General features: G+C 65.5%; 3 protein-coding genes across 3 annotated transcripts in view; 1 reads left to right on the top strand and 2 right to left on the bottom strand.

Moving 5' to 3' along the window:
• Nucleotides 1–424, bottom strand: part of NPEPPS (aminopeptidase puromycin sensitive) — a 33,785-nt gene extending 33,361 nt beyond the window's left edge. Inside the window, exon 1 of the mRNA XM_084496551.1 lies at nt 223–424. Coding sequence (XP_084352677.1) covers nt 223–345 — 123 coding nt within the window. The 5' untranslated portion in view covers nt 346–424. The remainder of the gene's footprint in view (nt 1–222) is intronic.
• A 3,715-nt stretch (nt 425–4,139) lies between these two features.
• Nucleotides 4,140–8,210, top strand: MRPL45 (mitochondrial ribosomal protein L45). Its single transcript, XM_084496550.1, has 8 exons — nt 4,140–4,211; nt 4,390–4,579; nt 5,017–5,134; nt 5,514–5,612; nt 6,182–6,230; nt 6,469–6,618; nt 6,699–6,872; nt 7,778–8,210. The coding sequence occupies exons 1-8, from the start codon at nt 4,164–4,166 to the stop codon at nt 7,868–7,870; spliced, it is 921 nt and encodes a 306-aa protein (XP_084352676.1). The 5' UTR covers nt 4,140–4,163; the 3' UTR covers nt 7,871–8,210.
• A 1,013-nt stretch (nt 8,211–9,223) lies between these two features.
• Nucleotides 9,224–19,837, bottom strand: GPR179 (G protein-coupled receptor 179; the record flags this gene model as incomplete). Its single annotated transcript, XM_084496112.1, has 11 exons — nt 9,224–14,581; nt 14,949–15,095; nt 15,217–15,322; nt 15,466–15,604; nt 16,042–16,280; nt 16,358–16,467; nt 16,986–17,054; nt 17,248–17,456; nt 17,589–17,691; nt 18,729–18,837; nt 19,347–19,837. 11 exons carry the CDS (start codon nt 19,835–19,837, stop codon nt 10,127–10,129), a joined length of 6,177 nt encoding a protein of 2,058 aa, XP_084352238.1. The 3' UTR covers nt 9,224–10,126.
• Between the last annotated feature and the right edge of the window lie 769 nt (nt 19,838–20,606).

Genomic DNA, 20,606 nt, shown 5'->3' with positions numbered 1-20,606 from the left:
CCCCTCCCGGGGGCGGCGGCGGGGCGGGGCCGCCGGGCTGCGGGCAGGGGGCGCCCGGTGGGGCCTGGGGGGGGGTGTAGGGGAGGGGGGGGGGGCCGGTACCGGAGGCCGCCCTGCACCTGCCCGGCCGCGGCACCGCACCGGGGGCTGCCCCGGAGGACGGAGGGGGGGGGGGGGACACCGGGGGACACCGGGGGTCGTCCGGGCCCGGCCGGGCCTCACCTGCACGGCGGCCTCCAGCTTGCCCTCGAAGGTGAAGTCGATGAGGTCGGGCTTGAGGCACAGCCCGTAGTTGAGGGGGCAGACGTCGGCGGGGAGCCGCTCGAAGGGCCGCTTCTCCGGCATGGCGGGGCGGGCGGCGGGGATGCGCCCCCCCGCGGCGGGGCGGCGGGCGGGGGAGGGGGACGAGGAGGAGGAGGAGGAGAGGAGAGGAGGAAGAAGAGGAGGAGGAGGAGGAGGAGGGGAGGGGGAGGACGGGCGAGCAGCGGCAGCCGCGGGGGTTCCGAGCGGCGACGCGGCGGCCCCGCACCGACACGGGCGGGAGGGAGGGCGGGAGGGAGGGGCGGGGGCGCGCGCGCGCGCTCCCGGCACGAGGCGGCCCCGGGAGGGGAGGGGAGAGGGGGGAGGAGGAGGAGGGGGAGGGACGGGGGCCGCGCGTGCGCGTGAGCGCGCGGCGGCGCCACGCGGCCGCGCACGTAGCGCGGAGCGAGCGCGTTGCGTAAGCGGTGGGGGCGGAGGGGCCGTCCCGGGGGGGTCCCGGGCCCGGCTCTGGGCTCCGCACGGGCTCGGTTCCTGCCGTCCCCGCCCGTCCCCGCTGCCGGTGGTCGCCTCCCGGGGCAGGCCCTCAGCAGCAGGGCCCCCGTGGAGAGGTGGGGGCCGGCCCCGGCTGCTGCAGGCCCCCGGTTACGGAACCGTGGGAGCGGCTGGAGAAGGGCCCCGGGGCCTGCAGCGAAGCCCGGGGGGGGAGAGGGGACGGGAACGGCGAGGAGCAGCGCTGCCCCCGGGCCTGCCCTGCCTGCCCGGGCAGCTGCAGGGCACGGGGCTGCTCCCGGTCCTCACCTCCTCCTCCTCCTCCCTGGGCCTGAGCTGCAGCAGGGGGAGAAGCAGAGCTGGGTGCTGCAGGGATCCCAGAAAAAATAAAGGGGGCTCAAGGTGCTCACAGAACCCTTCCTGGCCAAACTCACGCTCGCTCATTCCCATTTCATGCTCCCAAGCCTAAAAAGCCTCAGGCTGTGGAGCAGAGGGGAGCTGCTGCCCACCCCGGGGGACCGCGGCCCCTCGGGGCCCGGCCGCGCTGCTGGGGTCTGTGGAAGATGCTATATCAGGAATCTGCCTTAAAAAGCTGCGTACACAGCACAGCGAGCGGTATTTATGGGGCAATAAATGTCCCAAGTGGGTGATGGTGGAGGGCGGCTGGGTTTCGTGACAACCGCCAGCAGGAAGTTTAAAAATTCTTAATAAAGGCTTTATATGGGAAAAAAAGAAGGGCGAAAAATCGAATTCCTCGGGAGGAGCGGTGCTGCCCTGGAGGCCCAGCCCTGCCCTCGCACCCAGCCCTGTTTGGGCTCCGGGTGGGAGCTGCGGCTCGGGGTTCAGCTCTGCTGGGAACCCGGCTCGGGGCGCTGACCTACTTCGGCCCCGCGCCGCGGCTCTGCCGGGGCCACAACCTCACAACCTCCCTCGCGTTAGGAAGGAAGCACAGCTTGCTGGGGCAGGAAAGCATTTGGCTGTTAATTGCTTTCTGCCGCTGGATATCACAGTTGCTCCTTTTCTTCTCCTTCCCCCCCCCCCTCCAAAAAAAAAAAAAAAAAAAAAAAAAGATTTATTTTCGCTAAAAGTGACATCTCGCTGTTTAAAATATAAGCTAGCGCCAAGCAGAGAGAGGGTGGGGATTTGCTGAGACCTGGAGGAGTCTGCGGCACGAACTGGGGCATGGAGAAAGTACAGACGGATCTTAGCACATAATTATAAAAACCAAGCAGCTGATGAGCGTGGGTTCATCTGGGGCTTCTCGGGGCCGCATTGTGCTACAGTGCCCCGAGGAGAGGGAAGGAGACAGCGGGAAGCAGCTGGAGCCGTGCGGGGCTTTGGGAAGCTCTGCAGGCCTCTGGGTGCCACCACCCTCCCCGGCTCCTCCGATGCCTTTGGGCGTTGCCACCGTCCGCGGGGACACACGGACACGGGCAGAGCGGTGGGACAGACGGCACCCCAGCCGGCAGGAGAGACCTGGCGGGGCAGGACGGCTTCTCCCCCTGCTCCTCTCCCCAGGGCCAGCAGCGGGATGAAGGCAGGAGGGCGATGGGGGGGTTGTCTGGGGGCTCTGCCCCCCACCCCGTGCCGCTCGGTGCCGCTGCTCATGTGCCGGGCGAGCCTCGCCGCACCCCCGGGGCTCCCTGCCGCGGCGGCTGGCCTGCGCTGCTGCATTGTTCGGTGACAGATGCTGCTGTCAGCAAGAATCACGAAGGAAAGAAAGGAGGAGAGGAAGAGGGAGAGGAGGAGGAGAGCCTCCGAGGAGACGCCCCGGGGAAGCTGCCGCCTCTGCCGTGTCCCGAACAAACCGGGCTCAGGGAGGCCCGGGGACGAGCGGACACGGTGGCTGCCAGGGGCTGCGATGAGCCCGGATCCTGCGGCCACAAATTGCTGGCAGTGCACTGGCTTAATTAGGGAAACAAGGGAGAGAGGGAAAAAGAAAAAAAAAAAAAGAAGAAAAGAATAAAAGAAAGATCCTGGAGAGCCTTTTCTTTTCTTCTCTTTTCGCATGGGTTTTTGGTGTCCCTGCGAGTGCGGGAGCAGCCGCAGGGCACGGGGCTAATCCTGCCTCGCAGGTCCAGCCGCGGCTTAGGGCAGGAATCCGAGGTATTTGGGGGCAGGGGACGGTGCTGGGAGCTGCGGGCGGCTCCGGGGCTGCCCCCAGCAAGAGGCCGTGGCAGGAGGAGCTGGCAGCGGTGGCGGTGGGCTGCGTGCTGGCCTGCCCGTTGCCCCCCCTGCACCCCACAGCCCCGGGGCGCGTTGCACAAGCACCTCTGTGGGGCAGGGACGGCGCCAACGGGGCCAAAGCCCTGCCTGGAGGACGCCGAGGCCTCGTCCCGGTGCTCGGGGCCTGCCAAAGCCCAGCAAAGGCCCCAACGGGGCAAAATGGGGGAGTTCTGCAAATGGGGGGGGCAGCACAGGGCCACCACCCTCGCTGGAGCCGATCCTTGTCCCTGGTTGCTGTAAGAGCCCCCCAGTGGCACCCCCCCCCCCCCCCCGCACCCCATCCCGGCCCCTACTGGGGGGGTCAGGCCCTGATAGCGGCGTGGGCTGGGGTCAAGGGTCCCGGGCACAGCAGGGCCCTCACTACACATTAACCAGCCGGCCGGCGGGGGGGGCTCCCTCCCGGCCAAAATCAACAGTCCCCGGGCTGGGAGCACGGCTGGGGGGGGGGCGGACGGGGTTGAGCCCCCCCAGCACCATCCCTTGCATCCCTCGGGGGGGTTGCGTGGGGGCCCTGCGGGGGCACAAATGGAGCCCTCACAGCTCCCCCTCTACCCTTGCCCCCCCCCCCCAGCAGGCAGCCCCCCACCTCCAGGCAGACACAGACGGAGGGGCCGGGGGGGGGGGTACAGACAGAACCGGGGGGGTGCACACAGGGACATCAAGGACATCGCATGGGGGGGCTGCACGGTGCTATGGGGGCACGCTGCGCCCCCCCCCCCCGTGCTGCAGGGGGGCTCCTGCACGTTTGCAGCCGTGCACGGTGCACGGGGGGGGGTAATGGGGGGGGGGGGGCTGCTCCCCGTGCACGGAGGGGTAATGGGGGGGCGGGGGCTGCTCCCCGTGCACGCCGCAGGGCGCTGCAATGGGGGTGGGCGCCGCGCCCCCCCCCCCCATGCTGCGGGGGGGGGGCTCCCGCCCCGTGCACGCGCACCCCGCTGCGTCACGCCCCCTCCCCCCGCCCCCCCCTCACCCCCCCTCACCCCCGGGGGGGAGCGCCTCGCGCCGGGGGCGGAGCCTCCCCCGCCCCCCCCCCCGCCGCCCCGCCCCCCCCCCGCAGCCGATGGAATTTTCCACTCGCCGCCGCGCGGGCTCCCGACGGCCCCGCCCCCTCCGCGCGCCACCGCCGGGCCCCGCCCCCTCCCCATTCAAGCCCCGCCCCCCTTCCCGTCGGGCAGCGCGGCGCCAAGATGGCGGCCGCCATGAGGGCGGCGGGCCTGGGGCTGCTGGGCCGAAGGGTGCGGGGCGCCGAGGGCGGCGGGGAGGGGAAGGGAAAGGCCGTGGGGGAAGGGCCGGGGGCTGGGGGGAGGCTCCCGGTCCGGGCACGGTCCCGGGCGGCGTTGGGCGCGGTGCCGGCGGCTCCGGAGGCGCGAGGGGCCGTCCGTTAACGCTTGGCCTCCCGTTTCTTCCCGCTAGGCCTCGGCTCTGCGCCCCCCCGGGGCCGCCCCGCCGTGCCTCGCCGTGCCCGTGCGGACCAAGCGGCGGCTGTTCGTGCCCGACTGGGCCCGGGAGCTGTCCCCGGCCGAGAGGGAGGGCCGGCTGCGCGCCGCCGCCAGGGCGCTGCCCGAGGACCGCCTGGAGCGCGCCTTCTTCCTGGCCTGCACAGGTACCGCGGCGCTCCCCCCCCCCCCCCCCGGGGCCGGTTCCCGAGGGGCGATCCCGTAGAGGGACGGAGCCCCCCCTGCAGCAGGCTCCGTCGCCTGCTCTGCCCCGTGTGGGTGGAGGCAGCGGCCCCACTGCTCTCGGCTGTGTGTGGGGCTGTCGGCCCCTTTGCACCCGGGACCAGCATTGCCGTGGGAGGCCGTGCTCCCTGTGGCTGGGTGCCTGGTCCTCGTATCCTGGGGCTGCGTGGAAGAGGAGGAGAGCAGGTGGTCTAACACGGCTTGCTCACAGTGAGAGGTGCCCCTGTCATTTGTGGCCATGCTCTTATTTCATCCTAAAGGTGTTTTCAGGGAGGAATCCTTCTCCAGCAGCCTCTGTTACCTTCATCATGCAGCATTTGGCAGTTTTTGAGCCTCCTGACCTCTCTTCTCTCTCGTGCAGCTGATATTATAGACCCTTATGTCCCCCCTGAGGGTGATGCCCGCATGTCTTCCCTATCCAAAGATGGGCTGAGGCAAAGGGTGGAGAAGCTGAAGCAGACCGCTGCCTCCCAGCTAGCGTATGTACCTTCCTTTTAATTAGCCCGTGGTGTTGAAGCCTTGCCCAGTTCTGTCTCGCAGTGGTGAGGTGGTGTGTTTGTCTATAACACTGCTGCTCTTGTACCACTTAACCAACCCTCCTTGGTGTGAGAGGGAATGCAAGGCATCTGTCCTGGCACGAAGGGGTGCAATGTGTGCTCACATTCCCTGGGTTCTTTGGGTTTGCAGCAGTACGTCTCTCTTATGAGCACCTAGAGATTGTGTCAGTGGGGAGGGAGTCTCTGGTTCCCAGTTGCTCCCTGGGAAAAGCAGCTCTTGAACTGGATAAGATTCTCACCTGAAACACTGAAGTGTTTTTTAATTGCTGCAGAGCTTTTTTTTTTTTTTCTTTCTCTTCAGTCTGCGGAAGGTAAAGGATCATGTTCCGGATTTCAGCACGAAAACCTTTCCAGAGAAGGCGCAGGAGATATTCATTGAAGCTCACAATTGCCTGGCAAAGTAAGACCTGGTCTCTGACCGATGTGGTTATGCAGGACCGGCTTCTTTTTCCTTATATGCTCTGGTTTTCTTCCTTATCTTTCTAATCCTTGTGCCTCCTCTGCAACGAGTACTTCCTTCTGCTGCCCTCATCTCTCTGAAGAGGAGGTGGCATTGGAGGTTTGGGAATCAGTGCTATTAGCAGCTGAGCTGGTGGTTGCTGCTGTTCCGCATCATGCCATGGGGAATGGTTTGGGTGTTGAAATGATGCTCCCCTGGCTTGCTCCCCTTTCTAGAACGAAGTTTAAAAAGTTCAAAAAAGTTAAGAAGTGCATCGTTTATGGTTGCAATTCCAAACATCAATAGAACACTTAGGCCATAACTAGCCTCCAAGGGATGCTGCCATGTCTTTCCCCGAAGTCTTGTCAGCCAGCTAGCATTCAGGTTCTGATTCTGTGTTAAGATCACAGCTGAGAATCTTGTTTTTCTGCTTTGCGGGTGGGTTATAAATCTTCTGGAGAAGCAGGAATTTGTGAGTAAGCCTCTTTACAATAAGTGTGTTTGAGTAACTGGGTGTGTTTCACTTGCAGTTTTAACAAGCAGAAACTTCACTCCCTGGTGACAGAGCGCTGCTACCCGGTAAGTTTATCTGGGCGTTAGTGTGTCCTTGGTCGGGTTTAGAGAGCCTTAAAGAGTGTGGAAGGGTTGAGAAATTGTCTCTTTTCTTTTTTCCCCACCCGAATACAATAAAGACAGTGGGGAGACAAAACACAAGTTTAAGTAACAGCTAACGAACGAGTGCCTCGTTACATGCAGGAGTTCGCTTGTTCAATTCACATCCCAATGAAGTTGGTGCCGACTTATTTGTCCTTTTCAGGACATGGTCCGTGGCAACAGGTACAAGACCATCCGCTGGAGTTTTGTGGAGTCTCTGGAGCCTCCGAGAGTGGTCCACATTCGGTGCAACAGCATTGTGAACCCCAGTAACCTGTACGGCCAGGTGACGGTGCGGATGCACACGCGGCAGGTACGTCCCCCTGTCCCCTTGTGTCCCCCAGCAGACTCCAGCCCGGGGCCAGCCCAGCGTGTTTCCTGGCTCTGTTACAGACCCTGGCTGTCTATGACCGGTTTGGGCGGCTGATGTACGGCGGGGAGCAGGTGCCCAAGGATGTTCTGGAGTACGTCGTATTTGAGAGGTATTTGGTCAACCCCTACGGCACATGGAGGATGCACGGCAAGATTGTTCCGGAGTGGGCTCCACCGAAGGACCCCATCATTAAGGTAATGCCACCAAGGGCAGACACCAGCATGGCCTTTGGCTGTGACACATGAATTCCTAGCTAATTTTGGACAAAAACAGAGCTGAGCTTCCTGTACTGGGCTGGTGGTGCATTTATTTGCAAGCAGTACCATTTATTACTGTGGGATTATCAGCCTCTAGCATCTCTCACGGTGGCTAGTGAATGTTACAACTGCTAGGCACTGGGTTTAGTCCCAGGAGGTATCTGCAATTTGTGTGCTTCTGTCCTAGATAAGACCAGTAGGTTTTCTGCTGCTTCTGGAGGTTTTATGACAGATTGCAGCTGCATTTTGATGCACACAATTGTTGAATATTGCATGGAATTTCCTATGATTAAAGGAAATACCTGAGAGCCATCAGCACTGCAAAAGACAAATCTGTAACTTGAGACAGGCGTGGGGTCTGCTCTGAACTACACAGGGAGTTGGGTTTTAAGCCATCTGATTGCTCCTGTACCTAGCCTAGTTTTCAGGGGTAACAGAGGACTTCACTGAAGTCTGTAGGGTGTTTGAGATCTCTGTCTGGAAAATACAGAGGTAAAATACATATTCTAGGATAACCTGGGAGATGTAGTAGCAGACCAATGGTATTTGACAGGTACGTGATAATTCAGGGCTTCATTGCTCCCTGTACTGCACCTGGCAAACTGAGGCAGGTGCTCTGCCCTCCTGTGTGACAAAACAGGTCCTGGAGAGGCAGGAGGTGAGAAGTGCAGTGTGGTACAATGCGGGTAATACCATTCCCTGCTCTGTCCTCCCTCCCGCTGCTGCCATCTGGTCATCTTCCTGTGCACTGCCACCACCTCCTGGTCACCCTTTCTCACGCTCTCGTTACAACAGTTCTGAGCTGCTCCATGTTGTGCTGATTTCTGTCCTTGCTGTTGCAGACAGTGATGATTCCTGGCCCAGCCTTGGATTCTTCACAAGAGGTTAAAGAACATAAAGAAGAAACTTCAGAGCAAGTACAGAGGCAGCAGTAAGAACAACCCTGAAGGAACAAAACGGAGAATGTCTGTGGAGGGAGCCGGCTGGGTGTAGCTGTGCTTTTCAACAAAGCAGCTTCAGAAACGGACTCTGGTCACTAAGAAATTGCCTTGAAAGGAGCGAAAGAGAAGTGGGAGAGGATTCAGATGAGCTCTAAGAGCTTTATTCTGTCCAGATAGACTGTGCTGTGTCTTAACCTTCTCTGTGTAGTAGGTATTGGTGCAGCAAGCACACTTTAAATCAGGTTCTCCTGAGTGGGTCCTGCTGAATGGGTGCTTGTTAATGGCCAAGCTGTAGCACAGCACTGATAATTTAATAAATTTTTTTGATTCCTGAGGTCAGTGTTTGTGTCAATTAATGTCAAAAGGCAGCATTTCTCATAGCTGATGGGTTTCAGTGCGTTTGTTCCAGGTGCCCTCAAGTTTAGCAATGTTGTTAATGAGCGGCTGGCACCATCCTGTGGACACGATGACATTCACATCGGGCCCTCTGGTTTAGCAGGCTGTGTGAGTCCAGAAAACGTACCCAGGGGTTACCTTTTTCCACAGCTGCAAGTAAGGCAGTGCGCTGCTGATCTGTTCTTGCTTTGCTCAGGTAGCTTCTGTTTGCACCTAGTCACAGAGCAGCAAATCCACTGGTCATCAGGTAACAGCGTTTCCTTTTCCAGCCTCGTACTGCTTTTTAATTCAGCCATTTTCAAGAGCTTGTGAGAGTTGAGAGCATTTTTTTCTTCCTTGAGAGAGATTTTACAGAGCACGCGGTAAGATTTATGGCTCCTTATGCTTGCAGAGTTGTTCAGTGTTGCTTGTGAATGATGTTCCTTTGAAAGGGCAGAATCCCATCTCTGTGCTCAGTTAGGAGAGGAGCCAGCGATGGAATCCCTTTCATCTTTTTGGAAGTCAGAGGGGTGTCACAATCTGTCTGCCTTTCCCGCAAGAACCTACTATATCGAGCCTTCTGCCTACGCTTCATTCATGAGCTGGAGAGGGATTCAGTGCTCCAGCATATGTGAGCTGGGGTAGGAACAAAAATAAATGAGCGAGCTGCCTGGTCTGTGTCTGCTGTGACTAAGGCAGCGTAGAAGCGGGTGCGGCTGTGACTGCTCAGCCGCTTCCTACGGCCACGGTTCTTCAGCTCAGGCTCTGAATGAGAGGAGTGTTCTCCGACAGTGGCTGTTTTTTTTGGGAGAACAGCATTTAATTCCAGTGTAGCTCCCCCTCTCCTTTGCCAACCTCTCTGACTACACCACTGCTGTTTCTGGGTGTCCTTTTCAGCCTCGCTGCTTTCTGTTGTAGCTCTTCCTTAGATGTATTCTGTACATTGCCCACAGCCCATAAATCAGCCGAGTGTGCACGCCGAGGGTAACTTTATTTTCTGTATGTACACTTACTTACACCACTGCATGACTTTGACGTTCGGCACTGAGGATCACAGCACACAACAGCGACGCCACTTTAAGGAGAGAGGAGGCAAACAAAGGGACGGCAGGACAAGCCCCGAGCCCCAGCCTTGCGGGGAGATCAGAGAGAACAGAAGTGTTTGCTTCTGTGCCTCTGGTTTTGATTTGCTTCCACTCAAATGGAGCAGAGGAACAAACCTGGGGAGACTGCTGTGCTGTGCTGCCCGGGGGGAGCGGGACCAGCACAGCCTGCAGCGTGCACCCCAGCTCTTCTTCTGGTGATGGGATCAGCCCTGCCTCATGCCCTGGAGGTCGTTGTGCCCCCATGGCCTCAGCACCTTCCCCGTCTTACAGGACCTGGTTTCCATCTCTGCCCCCAAAAGGGGTGTGAATACAGCAAGAAATTGAAACGGGGCATCCCAGCTTCCTACAGGTGGGCAGTAAAAGTGACGGCTGGGGAGTGCCAGCGGAAAGGGTGATGGAAAATCCCCCCTGCGATGGGAAGGTGAGCTCTGGGCATTGCACACGTGTGTACAAGAGAAGTAGCCAGCAATAACGAAGTGCTTTGCAGAGTCAGTGGCGTAATTAGTTAAGACAAACGCTTCTGGGGAGTTGTTCTCCTCCCCAGGGGCACCGTGGCTGCCCTGGGCTCACCATGGAGTGAGCTGATCCAGCGGGCAGGGGCTGCCAGCTCCCCCCACTCTGAATTCCCGTGGTGCTCGGGAGCCCAGACCCTCGCTGAAGGCAGCCCTGGGCTGTCCCCAGCCCTGGGTTTTGGGTCCCCGTGTGGGCAGGCGGTGGGCATCAGCTCAGGGCTTTCCCTGCACAACCGCTGCCAGCTGGGGCAGGCGAGCTACTCGTGGTCCCACGGGCAGACATCGGGGCTGCTTTGCCTCGTGCCCCCCTCTCTGAGGCTCTCCCCAGCCCTTTGGGGGCTCGGGCTGGGGTCTGTGCTGTCCCCCTCCCACGGGCACACCGTGGGCGCTTTCTGGCTTTCGGTGCTGGGGGCTGGGGCAGCCTCCTCTGCCTCCCAGGGACAAACCTCGGCCACGCTGGCACTGGGGCTGGGGCTGCTGCTGGCCACGTGTGCTTGCCGAGGGAGCCCTGCAGCTGCCCGCAGGGGCTGGGAGCCCGGCAGGACGCGGCGCAGGGGCTTGTGCTCGGCCTGGTCCCCAGAGCAGCCCCCGGCCTTTGGTAGGGCTGGTGGAGATGTGGCCACCGGTTTTGGGTCCCCGTTCCCAGCGGGGGCTGCTCCATCAGCTCCCAGTTTGGGCGCGTGGATCTGCAGGGCCTCAGGTTCTGCTGCTTCCCAGGGGCAGATGTCAGATCTCCGGCTCTCCGAGCTGTCCCACTTCTTGGACGCCTCTCTCCCCGTCCCAGCTTTTTGGGGGGGCTCCTCCGTGCCCAGGCTCTCCCAGGGGCACACGGCCTCTCGCTCGCTGCTCCCCTTCTCCACCGCCTTGGAAAATCCCCGGTGTTGGGGCTGGGGGCTCGCCTCCCCCGGGGCTGCCCCCATCCTCTCAGACGAGGCTCCTTTCCCCGGCAGAGCTGCAGCCACCTCCCAGGGGCAGATTTCAGCTTTATCCCCGGCTCCCAGCTCCTGAGCCTCCCAGGGACAGATCTCCGTGCTCAGGGCTCTCCCTTGGGGCAGCGCTGGGCTCCCCAAACCCGGGCTGTCCCAGGGACAGACCTCGGCCACGCTGCTCCCGGTGCTCCCCGGTTTGGTGGGAGCAGCTTTCGGCAGCTCTGTGCTCTTCGTGCCCCCCGTGCTCTCCCAGGGGCAGATGGCCTCACGGTCCCAGCTTTCTGGGCTGTCTCCGGTCTCCTTCAAGCCACCTCGATCCATGGAAGTGTTCCTGCTCCCTCCAAACCGACCGCCTCCGCCCTGCCTCAGTTTCCCTTTATCCGAGGGGACAGCGGCCACCTCCCAGGGGCAGATCTCGGCTTTACCCCCAGCCCCCAGCCCCTGAGCCTCCCAAGGGCAGACCTCAGCCTTCAGGCTCTCGGTGCTCTGAGCCTCCCCCGCTGCGGGCAGGGCTGGGCCCCCCGTGCAGGGTTTTGGGGGGTCCCAGGGGCTCGTGGCATCGCTGTTGCCCCCCTGCAGGGACCTCGCTGGGCTGGCCAGCGCTGCCTGGCGCCTGATGCGCTTCTCCCCCCGCGGGCCTGCCCTCGGGGCCTGCTCTGCCCTTGGCTGCTCCCCGAGGGGGGCTGCAGCCGCCTCCCAGGGGCAGATTTCGGCCTTGCTGCCAACCTCCAGCCCCTCGGCCTCCCAGGGGCAGATTTCTGCCTTCGGGCTCTCCGTGCTCTGGGATTTCTTTGGCTCAGCTCTCGACCCCTCCAGGCTCTTCCCAAAGAGCTTCGCGGAGATCTGGGTGTCCCTGCGAGCCGCCCGACCCCTCTCCTCTGCCAGCTTTGCTTTGCTGCCCTCGGGTTCCCCTGATTTGGGTTTGGCGGCTGCCGGGGGAGCCCCACGCGGGTCCTGGCTCCCCTTTCCCTTCCCCGGCGGAGCTGCGGACACTTCCCAAGGGCAAATTTCTGCTTTAGCCAGCGGCTCCTCCTCGGCTTCCCACGGACAGACGTCGGCCTTCTTGCTGCCAGCGTTTCCACCCTGGGTCGGTGATTTGGGCAGAGCCGGGCTTTCTGCCGTGAGCCCCTCGCCAGGCTCCTCTGCGCCTTCCCAGGGGCACACGGACACGCGCCGGCTGCTCCCTTGGTCCGCAACATTCGGCCCCTGGCTCCTGCCCCCTGGGGCTGCCGTCTGCGGGGGAACCCCCGGGGAAATTTCCTTTTCCTCCTCGATTTTCTCTGCGGCAGATAACGATAACGCCGTGCTCCTCTCCCAGGGGCAAACTTCTGCTCGGTGGCTGCTGCCTCCCCCGGCTTCCCAGGGGCACACCGCGGCCCTCGCGCTGTCCGGGCTCTCGGAGGTGAATTTTGGCAGGTCCGAGCTGTCGGGAGCTGCCCGAGGGGGGGGCAGCTCGGTGCCGGCGCTGCCCCAGGGCCGGCTGGCCGCTGGCTGCCTGCCCGCCCCGTCCTGTGCCCTCAGCAGACCCAGGGACCGGGCCCGGATGCTGCTGCCCCCCCTGGGCAGCCTCCCCCCGTCCTGCTGCACCTTCCCCTTCTCCGGCTGGGGCTCCCCCACCTCCCAGGGGCAAATTTCTGCCCTGGGGGCCGGCCCCCCCTCCGCACTCTCCCACGGACAGACCTCGGCCATCCTGCCCCCCGTCCCTGGGGCCGCTGCCGGCAGCTCTGGGGGCTTTTCCCCCAGCTCTGACCCGGGCCCCACGCTGCCAGGACCCCCATGGGGGGGTCCAGCCTCGCCCCCACTCCCCTCCCAAGGGCAGATCTCTGTCCTCAGGCCACCACCCGCCCAGGCCACCTCCGTGCTCCTGCTCCTCGCGGGGAGCCCCTCGGTGCCGCGTCCCTCCCTGGCACTGCAGGGGCCAGGCTGGCTGCCCCCCTTCCCCAAAACCTTCTTGGGGCTTCCCCCCCCAGCAGCCGTCACCTCCTGTAGAGCCAAAGCCCCCGGGGGGGCACCCAGGGCTTCCCAGGGACACACCTCAGCCCTTGGCCCCGCAGCAGCCACGCTGTGCCCGGGGACCCGGGGGCTGCCCGTGCCCAGTTCCAGCAGTGGTGGCAGTGGTGGTGCTGGTGGTACTGGTGGTGGTGCTGGTGCTGGGGTTTGCTGGGGGTGCTCGGAGGTATCCCCACGGCTGGTGCTGAGCGAGACCTCGTGCGTCCCCGAGGGCGTCTCCAGGACCCCACTGGTGTCTGTGCTCCCCGGGGCAGCGCTGGGCTCCTCTCCCCCACCGCCTCCATCCGCGGCCGTGCTGTCCTCCCGTCCCTCTGCCTTTCCCCCGCTGCCCCCCCAGGTTGTGCTTTCCGACGTGGAGCCGGCGTTGTTGTTGTGCTGCCAGGGCACCGCGTCCCCCTCCTGCAGGCTGGGCTTGGGGCTTCCATTTGTGGGGCCTTGGCTGCTCCCCCCCAGAGAAAAAGTCGGTGTCCCTGCCAGCTTGGGCCTCTCCCTCCTGCTGCCCCCGTCTCCATCTCGCCCCTTTTTCCTGAGGCTGCCCTCGCTCTCCTTCTTTCCCTTCAGGCTGTTCTTCCACCTGGAGCGGTTCAGAGCTTTGATGGCCAGTCCCAGGCTCTTGAAGGTTTTCTGGGAAGGTGGCTTGAGGCTCGAGGGGGCCACTGGGGTGTCCCCGGGGGGCCCTGAGGCTGAAGGCTCGGTGGCTTTTTGCTTCCTGCTCAAAATCTCCTCCTGGATCAGCTCCCAGGGGCAAACCTCCGCGGGGATGGAGCGGGTGGACTGCAGCCGGCCCTGCCCCGCCGGGGGTGGTGCTCGCCCCGGTGTCCCCACGGGTGGCTCTGGTGGCTCCGCCGTCTCCCTGCTGTCCCCAGCGTGGTGCACCAGGCTCTGGTACCGCACGGGGGGCGGCGGCGGGGTCTTCCTCACCGCCACCCGCACCCGCCCCGAGAGGTGGGAGCCGTCGACGCTGATGCTCTTGGTGGGCGCGTAGGTGATGTGCTTCTGCGCCTTGCCATCCCCTGGGGGGGACGCATCACGCAAGGGACCCCCGTCAGCACAGCCGGAGCCAGCTGGCAGGGGGGCATCATCCATCCCGGCGGCTTCATCAGCTTGCTCAGGGGGTGCCTGCTCCGTGGGGCGCCCTGCGGCCGGGCGCTGCGTGGCGCGGTGCTCAGCGCCCCGCTCAGCATCCCGCCCGTCCCGTGCCGCCCGGCTGGCCACCAGCAGGGCCTCGTCCCGCGCGCTGGCCACGACGCTGAGCGACTTCAGCAGGAGGGCGGCGCGGGGCTGGGGGGGCTGCTGGTGCCCCGACAGGTCGTGGGCGCTGGCTGACTTGCACATGAGCGGGGCGGCGTCCAGGGACTCGCTGTCCGATTGCCCCGAGCCTGCTATGGTTACCGCCGGGGTCCCCGGTGCGGTGTCCCCGCTGGGGCTGGGGTTGGGGGAGCCGCCCCGGGGGTCCCACGCCGGGGTCTCGGAGCTGCGGGATTTACGCAGGGTGGCGGCGTGGTGTCGGGACCCCCCGTCCCGTGCCCGCAGGCTGGCGCTGCCGGTGCTGGGGAGCCGCTTGGCCGAGGCACGGCGGCTGCCGGGGGTCCGGAGCCGCTCCTCACGGCTGCCCCGCGGGGCCACGGCCTCGGGCAGCTCGGCGAGGCGGCGCACGAGGGAGCGGCCCAGGCTGCGGCGGGACCCCCGCTTCTTGGGCAGGTGGGGGTTGTTGGCTGCCATCCTGCGTGTCTTCAGCACCTCCAGCTGCGCGTAGAGCTTCTTCAGCTCCTCCTGCGCGCCGCGGGATGGGGACACGGCAGAGAGAAGGGAGAGAGGAGAGCACGTACAACGGGACCGAACGGGGCCACCCTGCAATTCTCCACCTTTGGTCCCCGGAGCCACGGGGCCGGGCTGTGCCCACGTCCCCCTGCTGCTGCTCTGCCCGCTGCCCGTCCCCCCGAGGAGGTGGCTGCAGGGGACAGGGTGGGCTCTCCCCCCCCCAAGGCCCGTGGCCGTTCGCCCCGTGCCCCCTCCTGGCCGCTGCATCCCCTTCTCCACCCTCTGCTTTGCATCAGGAGAAAGACTGCAAAAGGCAACTCTTACTCTGCGTGGGGCTGCATAGCTAGCGTCAAAAGAAGGTCCTGAGTGTGCCACCCACCCGAATGTCATCGGGGTCGAGACTGCGCTCGCTCCAGGCGGAGGCGATGCTGCTGTTGAGGCAGGAGCCCGAGCGCCGCATGTCCAGCTCGTCCTCGTAAACCTCGGCCGCGATCTCCTCCCGCAGCGGCGAGCCGGCGTGCAGGAACTGGGGGCGAGGGGCGAGCTCGCCGAGGGGCCCCGAAATCCTGGGGAGCCCCCGCCCCGTGTCCCAGACCTCCAGACAAGGGAGGAGGTGGTGCAGGGCATGGGGCAGGGCCAGGCGTTACCTTTGGGATGAAAATCAGCGCCAGGGTCATGGTGACGGTGCTGTGGGTGTGAGCGAAGAAGAGCAGCAGGGTCCAGTCGGGGTGCAGCGAGGGGACCACGACGAACCTGGAAGGGGCAGGGGGGCAGCGTGGGGGCACCCCTGGGGGATCCCAGGGGGCAGCTGCTGGCTGCGGGGCATTGCTGCCGGTGCTCTGCGTCACCGGGGCCAGGAATCCGTTTCCAGCCCCGTTTCCAGCCCCGTGCCCTACCTGGCCACGTGGAAGGCGGCCGAGATCATGAGCTCGTTGTGCAGCGCGATGCCCATGTAGCGGGGCTCGTGGAAGGCGGAGGGCACGGCGCGCGTGGCGTAGCACAGGGAGCTGCCCCACAGCAGGAACAGCATCTCGGCTGCGGGACAGAGCAGGGGCTGAGCGCCCGGCCCCGGCACCCTGCTACGGGGATTCCCGGTGGGTTCTGCTCCCCTCTGGGCCCTCCCTGCCCTGGGTCCCATCCAGCCCAGCACATCCACCCGGGTGCGTGCTGCAGATGGAGCTGGGAGAGGTGCTCAGCATCCTTGGCACAGCCTGGCACTGGCAGCAGGACGTGCTGCTGCTGCTGGGCACTGCGCTGGGCACCAGGGCACGAGCTGGGGGTGCTTGGAGGGAGGGAGGCAGCTCGGACCCCCCAGCCCTGCTGTGGGCTCGATTGGATGGATGAGGAAATTAAAACCCTGCCTGCTGTCTTAATGGGACGGGGTCCTGGGGTTACGGGGAGCAGGGAGGGGAGAGGTGCGGGCAGGGACATGGCCACATGGGGGGTGCCGGGGGGGCTCTGCTGGCGCTCACCGACCACCATCATGTAGTCCCAGCGGTCGTGGCCGCAGATGTAGAAGTGGAGCCCGCGGGCGGTCTGGGTGCGGACGACCAGCGGGATGTTCTTGTCGACGTTCTCCAGCATCCCCACGGTCCAGGCCGCCAGGAACCACAGCACCAGGAGCAGGATCAGCCCCAGCATCTTCAGCACCCGCCCGCTCGACATGTAGGGCACGCGCTGCGCCGTGCGGGCCAGGAACACCCTCAGCACCCTGCGAGGTGCAGGGGGGGGTCAGATCCAGGCTGGGGGTCCCCGGCAGGGTCCCGGCAGCCCCCCCGGCCCCGCTACCTGTACAGCTTCAGGGCGATGGTGCCGTAGACGGTGGCAAAGCCCAGCATGCGCACCCAGCGCAGCACGATGCAGCGGAAAATGCTGGGCTTGAAGTAGAGGATGAAGACCTGGGGGGTGGGAGGAAGGGAGGGAGGGGGTCGGTGGTGGTGTTTGGTGCCTGTTCACCGTGGCGTGGGGGGGGAAATGGCAGGGAGGTGGGAAGCAGCGACCGGGGGTGCCTGGCCTCCCGCCTCCCCCTCGCTCCCCGGCAGCCACCGCAGACGTTTTGGGAGGGAGAGGGGATTTGGGTTGGGATTAATTCTGGTGGCCAGCAGGAGAAAAGGGATTTGGTTTCCTGAGCAGGTTTATACCGCAGCCCCCAGAGCCTGCGCCAGCACAATTAACAATTAGGTGGAGCCGTGCCCGTGCCCTGCCCGGTGCCAGCTCTGCCGGATGGGTGGGACGGCAGCTCGGGGCTCAGTGCCACGTTTTGGAGTGGGATGGGGGCTGGCGGGGGGGGCAGCCCCATTTCGGGGCTCCTGGCTGTGTATTTGGGGTCTGCAGCTTAACGTGGAGCTGTGGGGCCGCCTGCCCCGGCACGCTCTGAGCATGGAGGGGGGTGTTCAGCGCGGGGCCGGGTACTCACAGGGAAGTAGAGCAGGAGGGACCCGAAGAGGATGGTCTCCAGCAGGACGACTCCTGACGCCCGGATCCTCTGCGGGGACAGGGCCAACATTGGGGCACAGCCGGGAGCCCAAGGGTGCCGGGAGGGATAGAGCCTAGGGCAGGGACTCCCACCCCGGGACCCCCTCCCTTGAGAGCCCCCCGGCAGGAGGCAGCCGGGCGGGGGGACACGGGGCGAGGGGAGCGGCAGCGGGGGGACCGGGCGCAGCCCAGGCGGCGCTTGCCTTGCTCCTTCGGAAGTGGTAGGAGACCAGCATGCTGAGGAACACGGCCAGCATGCAGGAGGCCTGGCAGGACAGGATGGCCGCCCGCAGCGCCCGGTCCTCCTGGATCAGGCAGGGGGTGTCGTCCACGCAGCTGGTGCATCCCTCGCGGCAGGGCCGGCACGCCAGCCGGGGCCCCCCATCCGCCGGCACCGGGCTCCCCGCCACGTCTGGGGATGGAGCCGGGGGTAGGTGAGGCCCCCCCAAAACCTCCCAGTTGGGTATCCCAAAGCCCCCGCAGCCCCGGCACCTGCAGGGGCTGCAGGGTGAGAGGGGGGCCCCCAGCTGGGTGCTGCACCCACCTGCCCGGGTGCCGACGGCCACTCCGCCGGCCCCGTAAAAGCCCGGCTTGCACCGACACATGTACTGCCCGAGGACGAAGCCGCGGCTCTCCTGGGGGACGCACTGGGGGAGACAGGCAGAGGTGCACGGAAGGCATCGCCCCACACCCATGCGCTTCGCTGGGCTCCCCCCAGCCCCGTGCGCCCCCTGGCACCGGGGGCTCCAGCGCACCCCAGGATCCCCGACCCCGCGCTGTCCTCCCCCATGCCTGGGCCTGGAAACCAGTGGTTAAACATTTAGGGATTAAAAGCCAGAGCCTGGCCCCCAAATCCCTCCCTAAAACCTAAATGGACACCTAATGCAGCACAGCGTGCTAATCCGGCCGCGCGGCTGGGCCGTGACGGCAGCGGCCGCGGCAGCCCCGCTAATCCCCCGCTGCACGGCACCGGGCCCGGACCCTGCCCGCGCCGCCAGGCCGGCCGGGAGCTTTTCTGGGTATTGTTGTGTGCTGGAAAGACACCTGGCACGGATCAGGTCACGTCCCTCCCGAGGGAATTACTTGCAGGGAGGAAAAGTGCCTGAAATAGAAGCTGGTGAGGTGCCGCCTGCGCGGGGACAGCTTTGGGACGGCGTTTCCCATGACGGGGGCGGCGAGTTGTCACCCCACAACCCCGGCAGTGCCAGAGCCCAGCTCCGTGGCACGAATGCTGCCCCAAACTGGGGCCCTGCAGGGTTTGATGTGACCCAGGGGGCATTGCTGGGGCACCTCTTGGTGGGCACAGCCGCAGGAGTGCTGAGGGCCACCCGCGGGGATGCTGCACCCATTGGATCCTAGCCCCTGGAGTGCCGTCCCCGCGGCCCCCGGGTGGGCAGCAGCCGGGTCACCCCGCTGGCTCTGCTGGAAGATTTGCACAATAAACCCCGGGCACCGTGCGAGAGCAGCTGAGAGGAGCAGATGGAGCGGCCGGCGGGGGATAAAGCTCATCCCGCAGGGAGGGACGGGCGGCGGGGACGGGGATGGGGATGGGGACGGTTTGGAGACGAGCAGCCCCAGCCCCAATGGATGAGGGAACGGAGTCCCACAGTGCCCCAGATGCTGGGACGGGTGCTGGGTGCTGGGACCAGCAGGGTGCAGGGTGCAGGTACAGGGTGCTGGGTACCTGGGTGCTGTTGAGGTCGCAGCGGTGCGTGCCCGCGAACCAGCCCGGCCCGCTGGCGCACTGGTCGATGCCCACGTCCCGCAGCTCGATGTCCACCCGCACGACGCCCCTGTGCAGGGGGACGGGGTCAGCCCCAGGACATTGGGGAGCTGGGGGGACGCAGCTGCAGGGGGCTGGGAGATGGGGACACAGACCCGGGGGACACACTCGTGGTGCTGGACGTCCCCCCTTGGAGCTGGGTCTGGGGGATTCAGGGCTGGGGCACGGACAGCCGCGGGGGCCGGGGAGCAGCGCGGTGCAGGGACGTGCAAATACACACGGACACTTGTGTGCACACACGCACGAACACACAAATGCACGTGCACACGCCTGCACTCACATCCCCCCCGATGTGCACACATGCAGGCAGACACGCTCGCACCCTGGGGCTGCTGGAACACACCACAGGGAGGAGAGCTGCCCTGCACCCTGCACCCTGCACCCCACACCCTGCTGCACACAAGTGGTGCCCCACGCCTGGGGGCGATGCCTCCTGCACCCATCACCTCCACGGGGCGCCCCCCAACCCCCTGCACCTCCTCAGGCCCCCTGCACCCCGTCACCGCCGGCACCACTCACTTGAACTCGGGGCTGAGGTCCGGCTTGAGCCCGTAGAAGGCGGAGGAGAGCGTGACGGCCCAGGCGGGCAGGAATTTACCGTCCCGGCACTCGAGGAACGGCGGCGACCACCGCACGTGGCCCGGCTCCCCCACGTAGCTGTCGCCCCGCTGCCACTTGGGGGTCTCCATGCTGCGCAGGTCGTTGCTGAGCACCCTCTTGCGGAGCTGGGGGCTGCGCTGGGCGCGCAGGGCGTTGAACCACTCGTTGTCCCAGCTGCGGTTGCCCAGGCTGGGGGCGGCGGCGGAGACGTCCCGCAGCTGGATCTCGCCCTCGCCCGCCGTGGCTTGCAGCATCAGCCGGGGCTTGGCGGCCAGCGGGTGGGCGTCGAGGGCCAGCACCGCCCGGCGCACCCAAGGGTGCCCCTCGGCCAGGCTGCGGACCAGCGCCTGGTACCACTCCACGTCCTCGGCCACGCTGGCCTCGCGGATGTCGTTGCTCTGGAAGAGCATGTTGAGGAAGTTGGCGGCCTGGGCCAGCGCCTCGGGGGCAGCACGCAGGGCGGCCCGCAGAGCCGGGGGGGGGCCGGAGCCGGGGGCCCCCGCCGCGACGTCCCGGCTGCAGTTGGCACGGGCCAGGCGCTGCGCATCGCCCGAGCGCAGGAAGGCCAGCGCCGCCGCCGAGCCCTCGGCGTCCCCCGACGGCCCCGGCTCCGACGTGGGCACCCCTGGGGGTGGCGAGGCCGGGGGCTGCTGTGCCCCCCCCAGGAGCAGCACGGCGTGCAGCCAGCAGAGCAGCGGCCACCGCTGCGTCCCCATGGCCGGGCTCAGCGCAGCCCCCCGGCACCCCACGGCCGGCCCGGGGGGGGCATGGTGGGCACGGCGCCCGAGCCGGCCGGGAGCCCGCTGGGCTGCGCTGAGCCGCTCTCCGCCGCCTGTTTTCCTCCCTCCACAGACGTCACCGGCTCCAAACCGCGCTCAGCCGCTGGCGCTGCCCGCACGGAGCCCCCCCGCCCGCCCCCGCCTGCCTCCGGTCCCGGCCCCGCTGCGGGGAGCCCCCGGCCGGCCCCGGGACCCCGCTCCCCGGCCCCTCGGGCTGCCCGTGATGCAAGAGCATCCCGACGGGCAGCCATGGCAACCGTGCTGCGAGCATCCGCATCCACATCCCGCAGCCGCATCCTGCACCCCGCGGCTCCCGGGGGTCCCAGGGGTCGGTGCTGCATCGCCCCAGGCCCCGGGGAGGGGGCCGGGGTTGGGCTCCCACCGGCAGGAAACCCAAAGT

The sequence above is a fragment of the Aythya ferina genome (assembly GCF_964211825.1).
Source record: "Aythya ferina genome assembly, chromosome: 23".
Taxonomy (NCBI): domain Eukaryota; kingdom Metazoa; phylum Chordata; class Aves; order Anseriformes; family Anatidae; genus Aythya; species Aythya ferina.
Note: the sequence above shows the minus strand (reverse complement) of the source record. Positions and strands in the feature narration are given on the sequence as shown.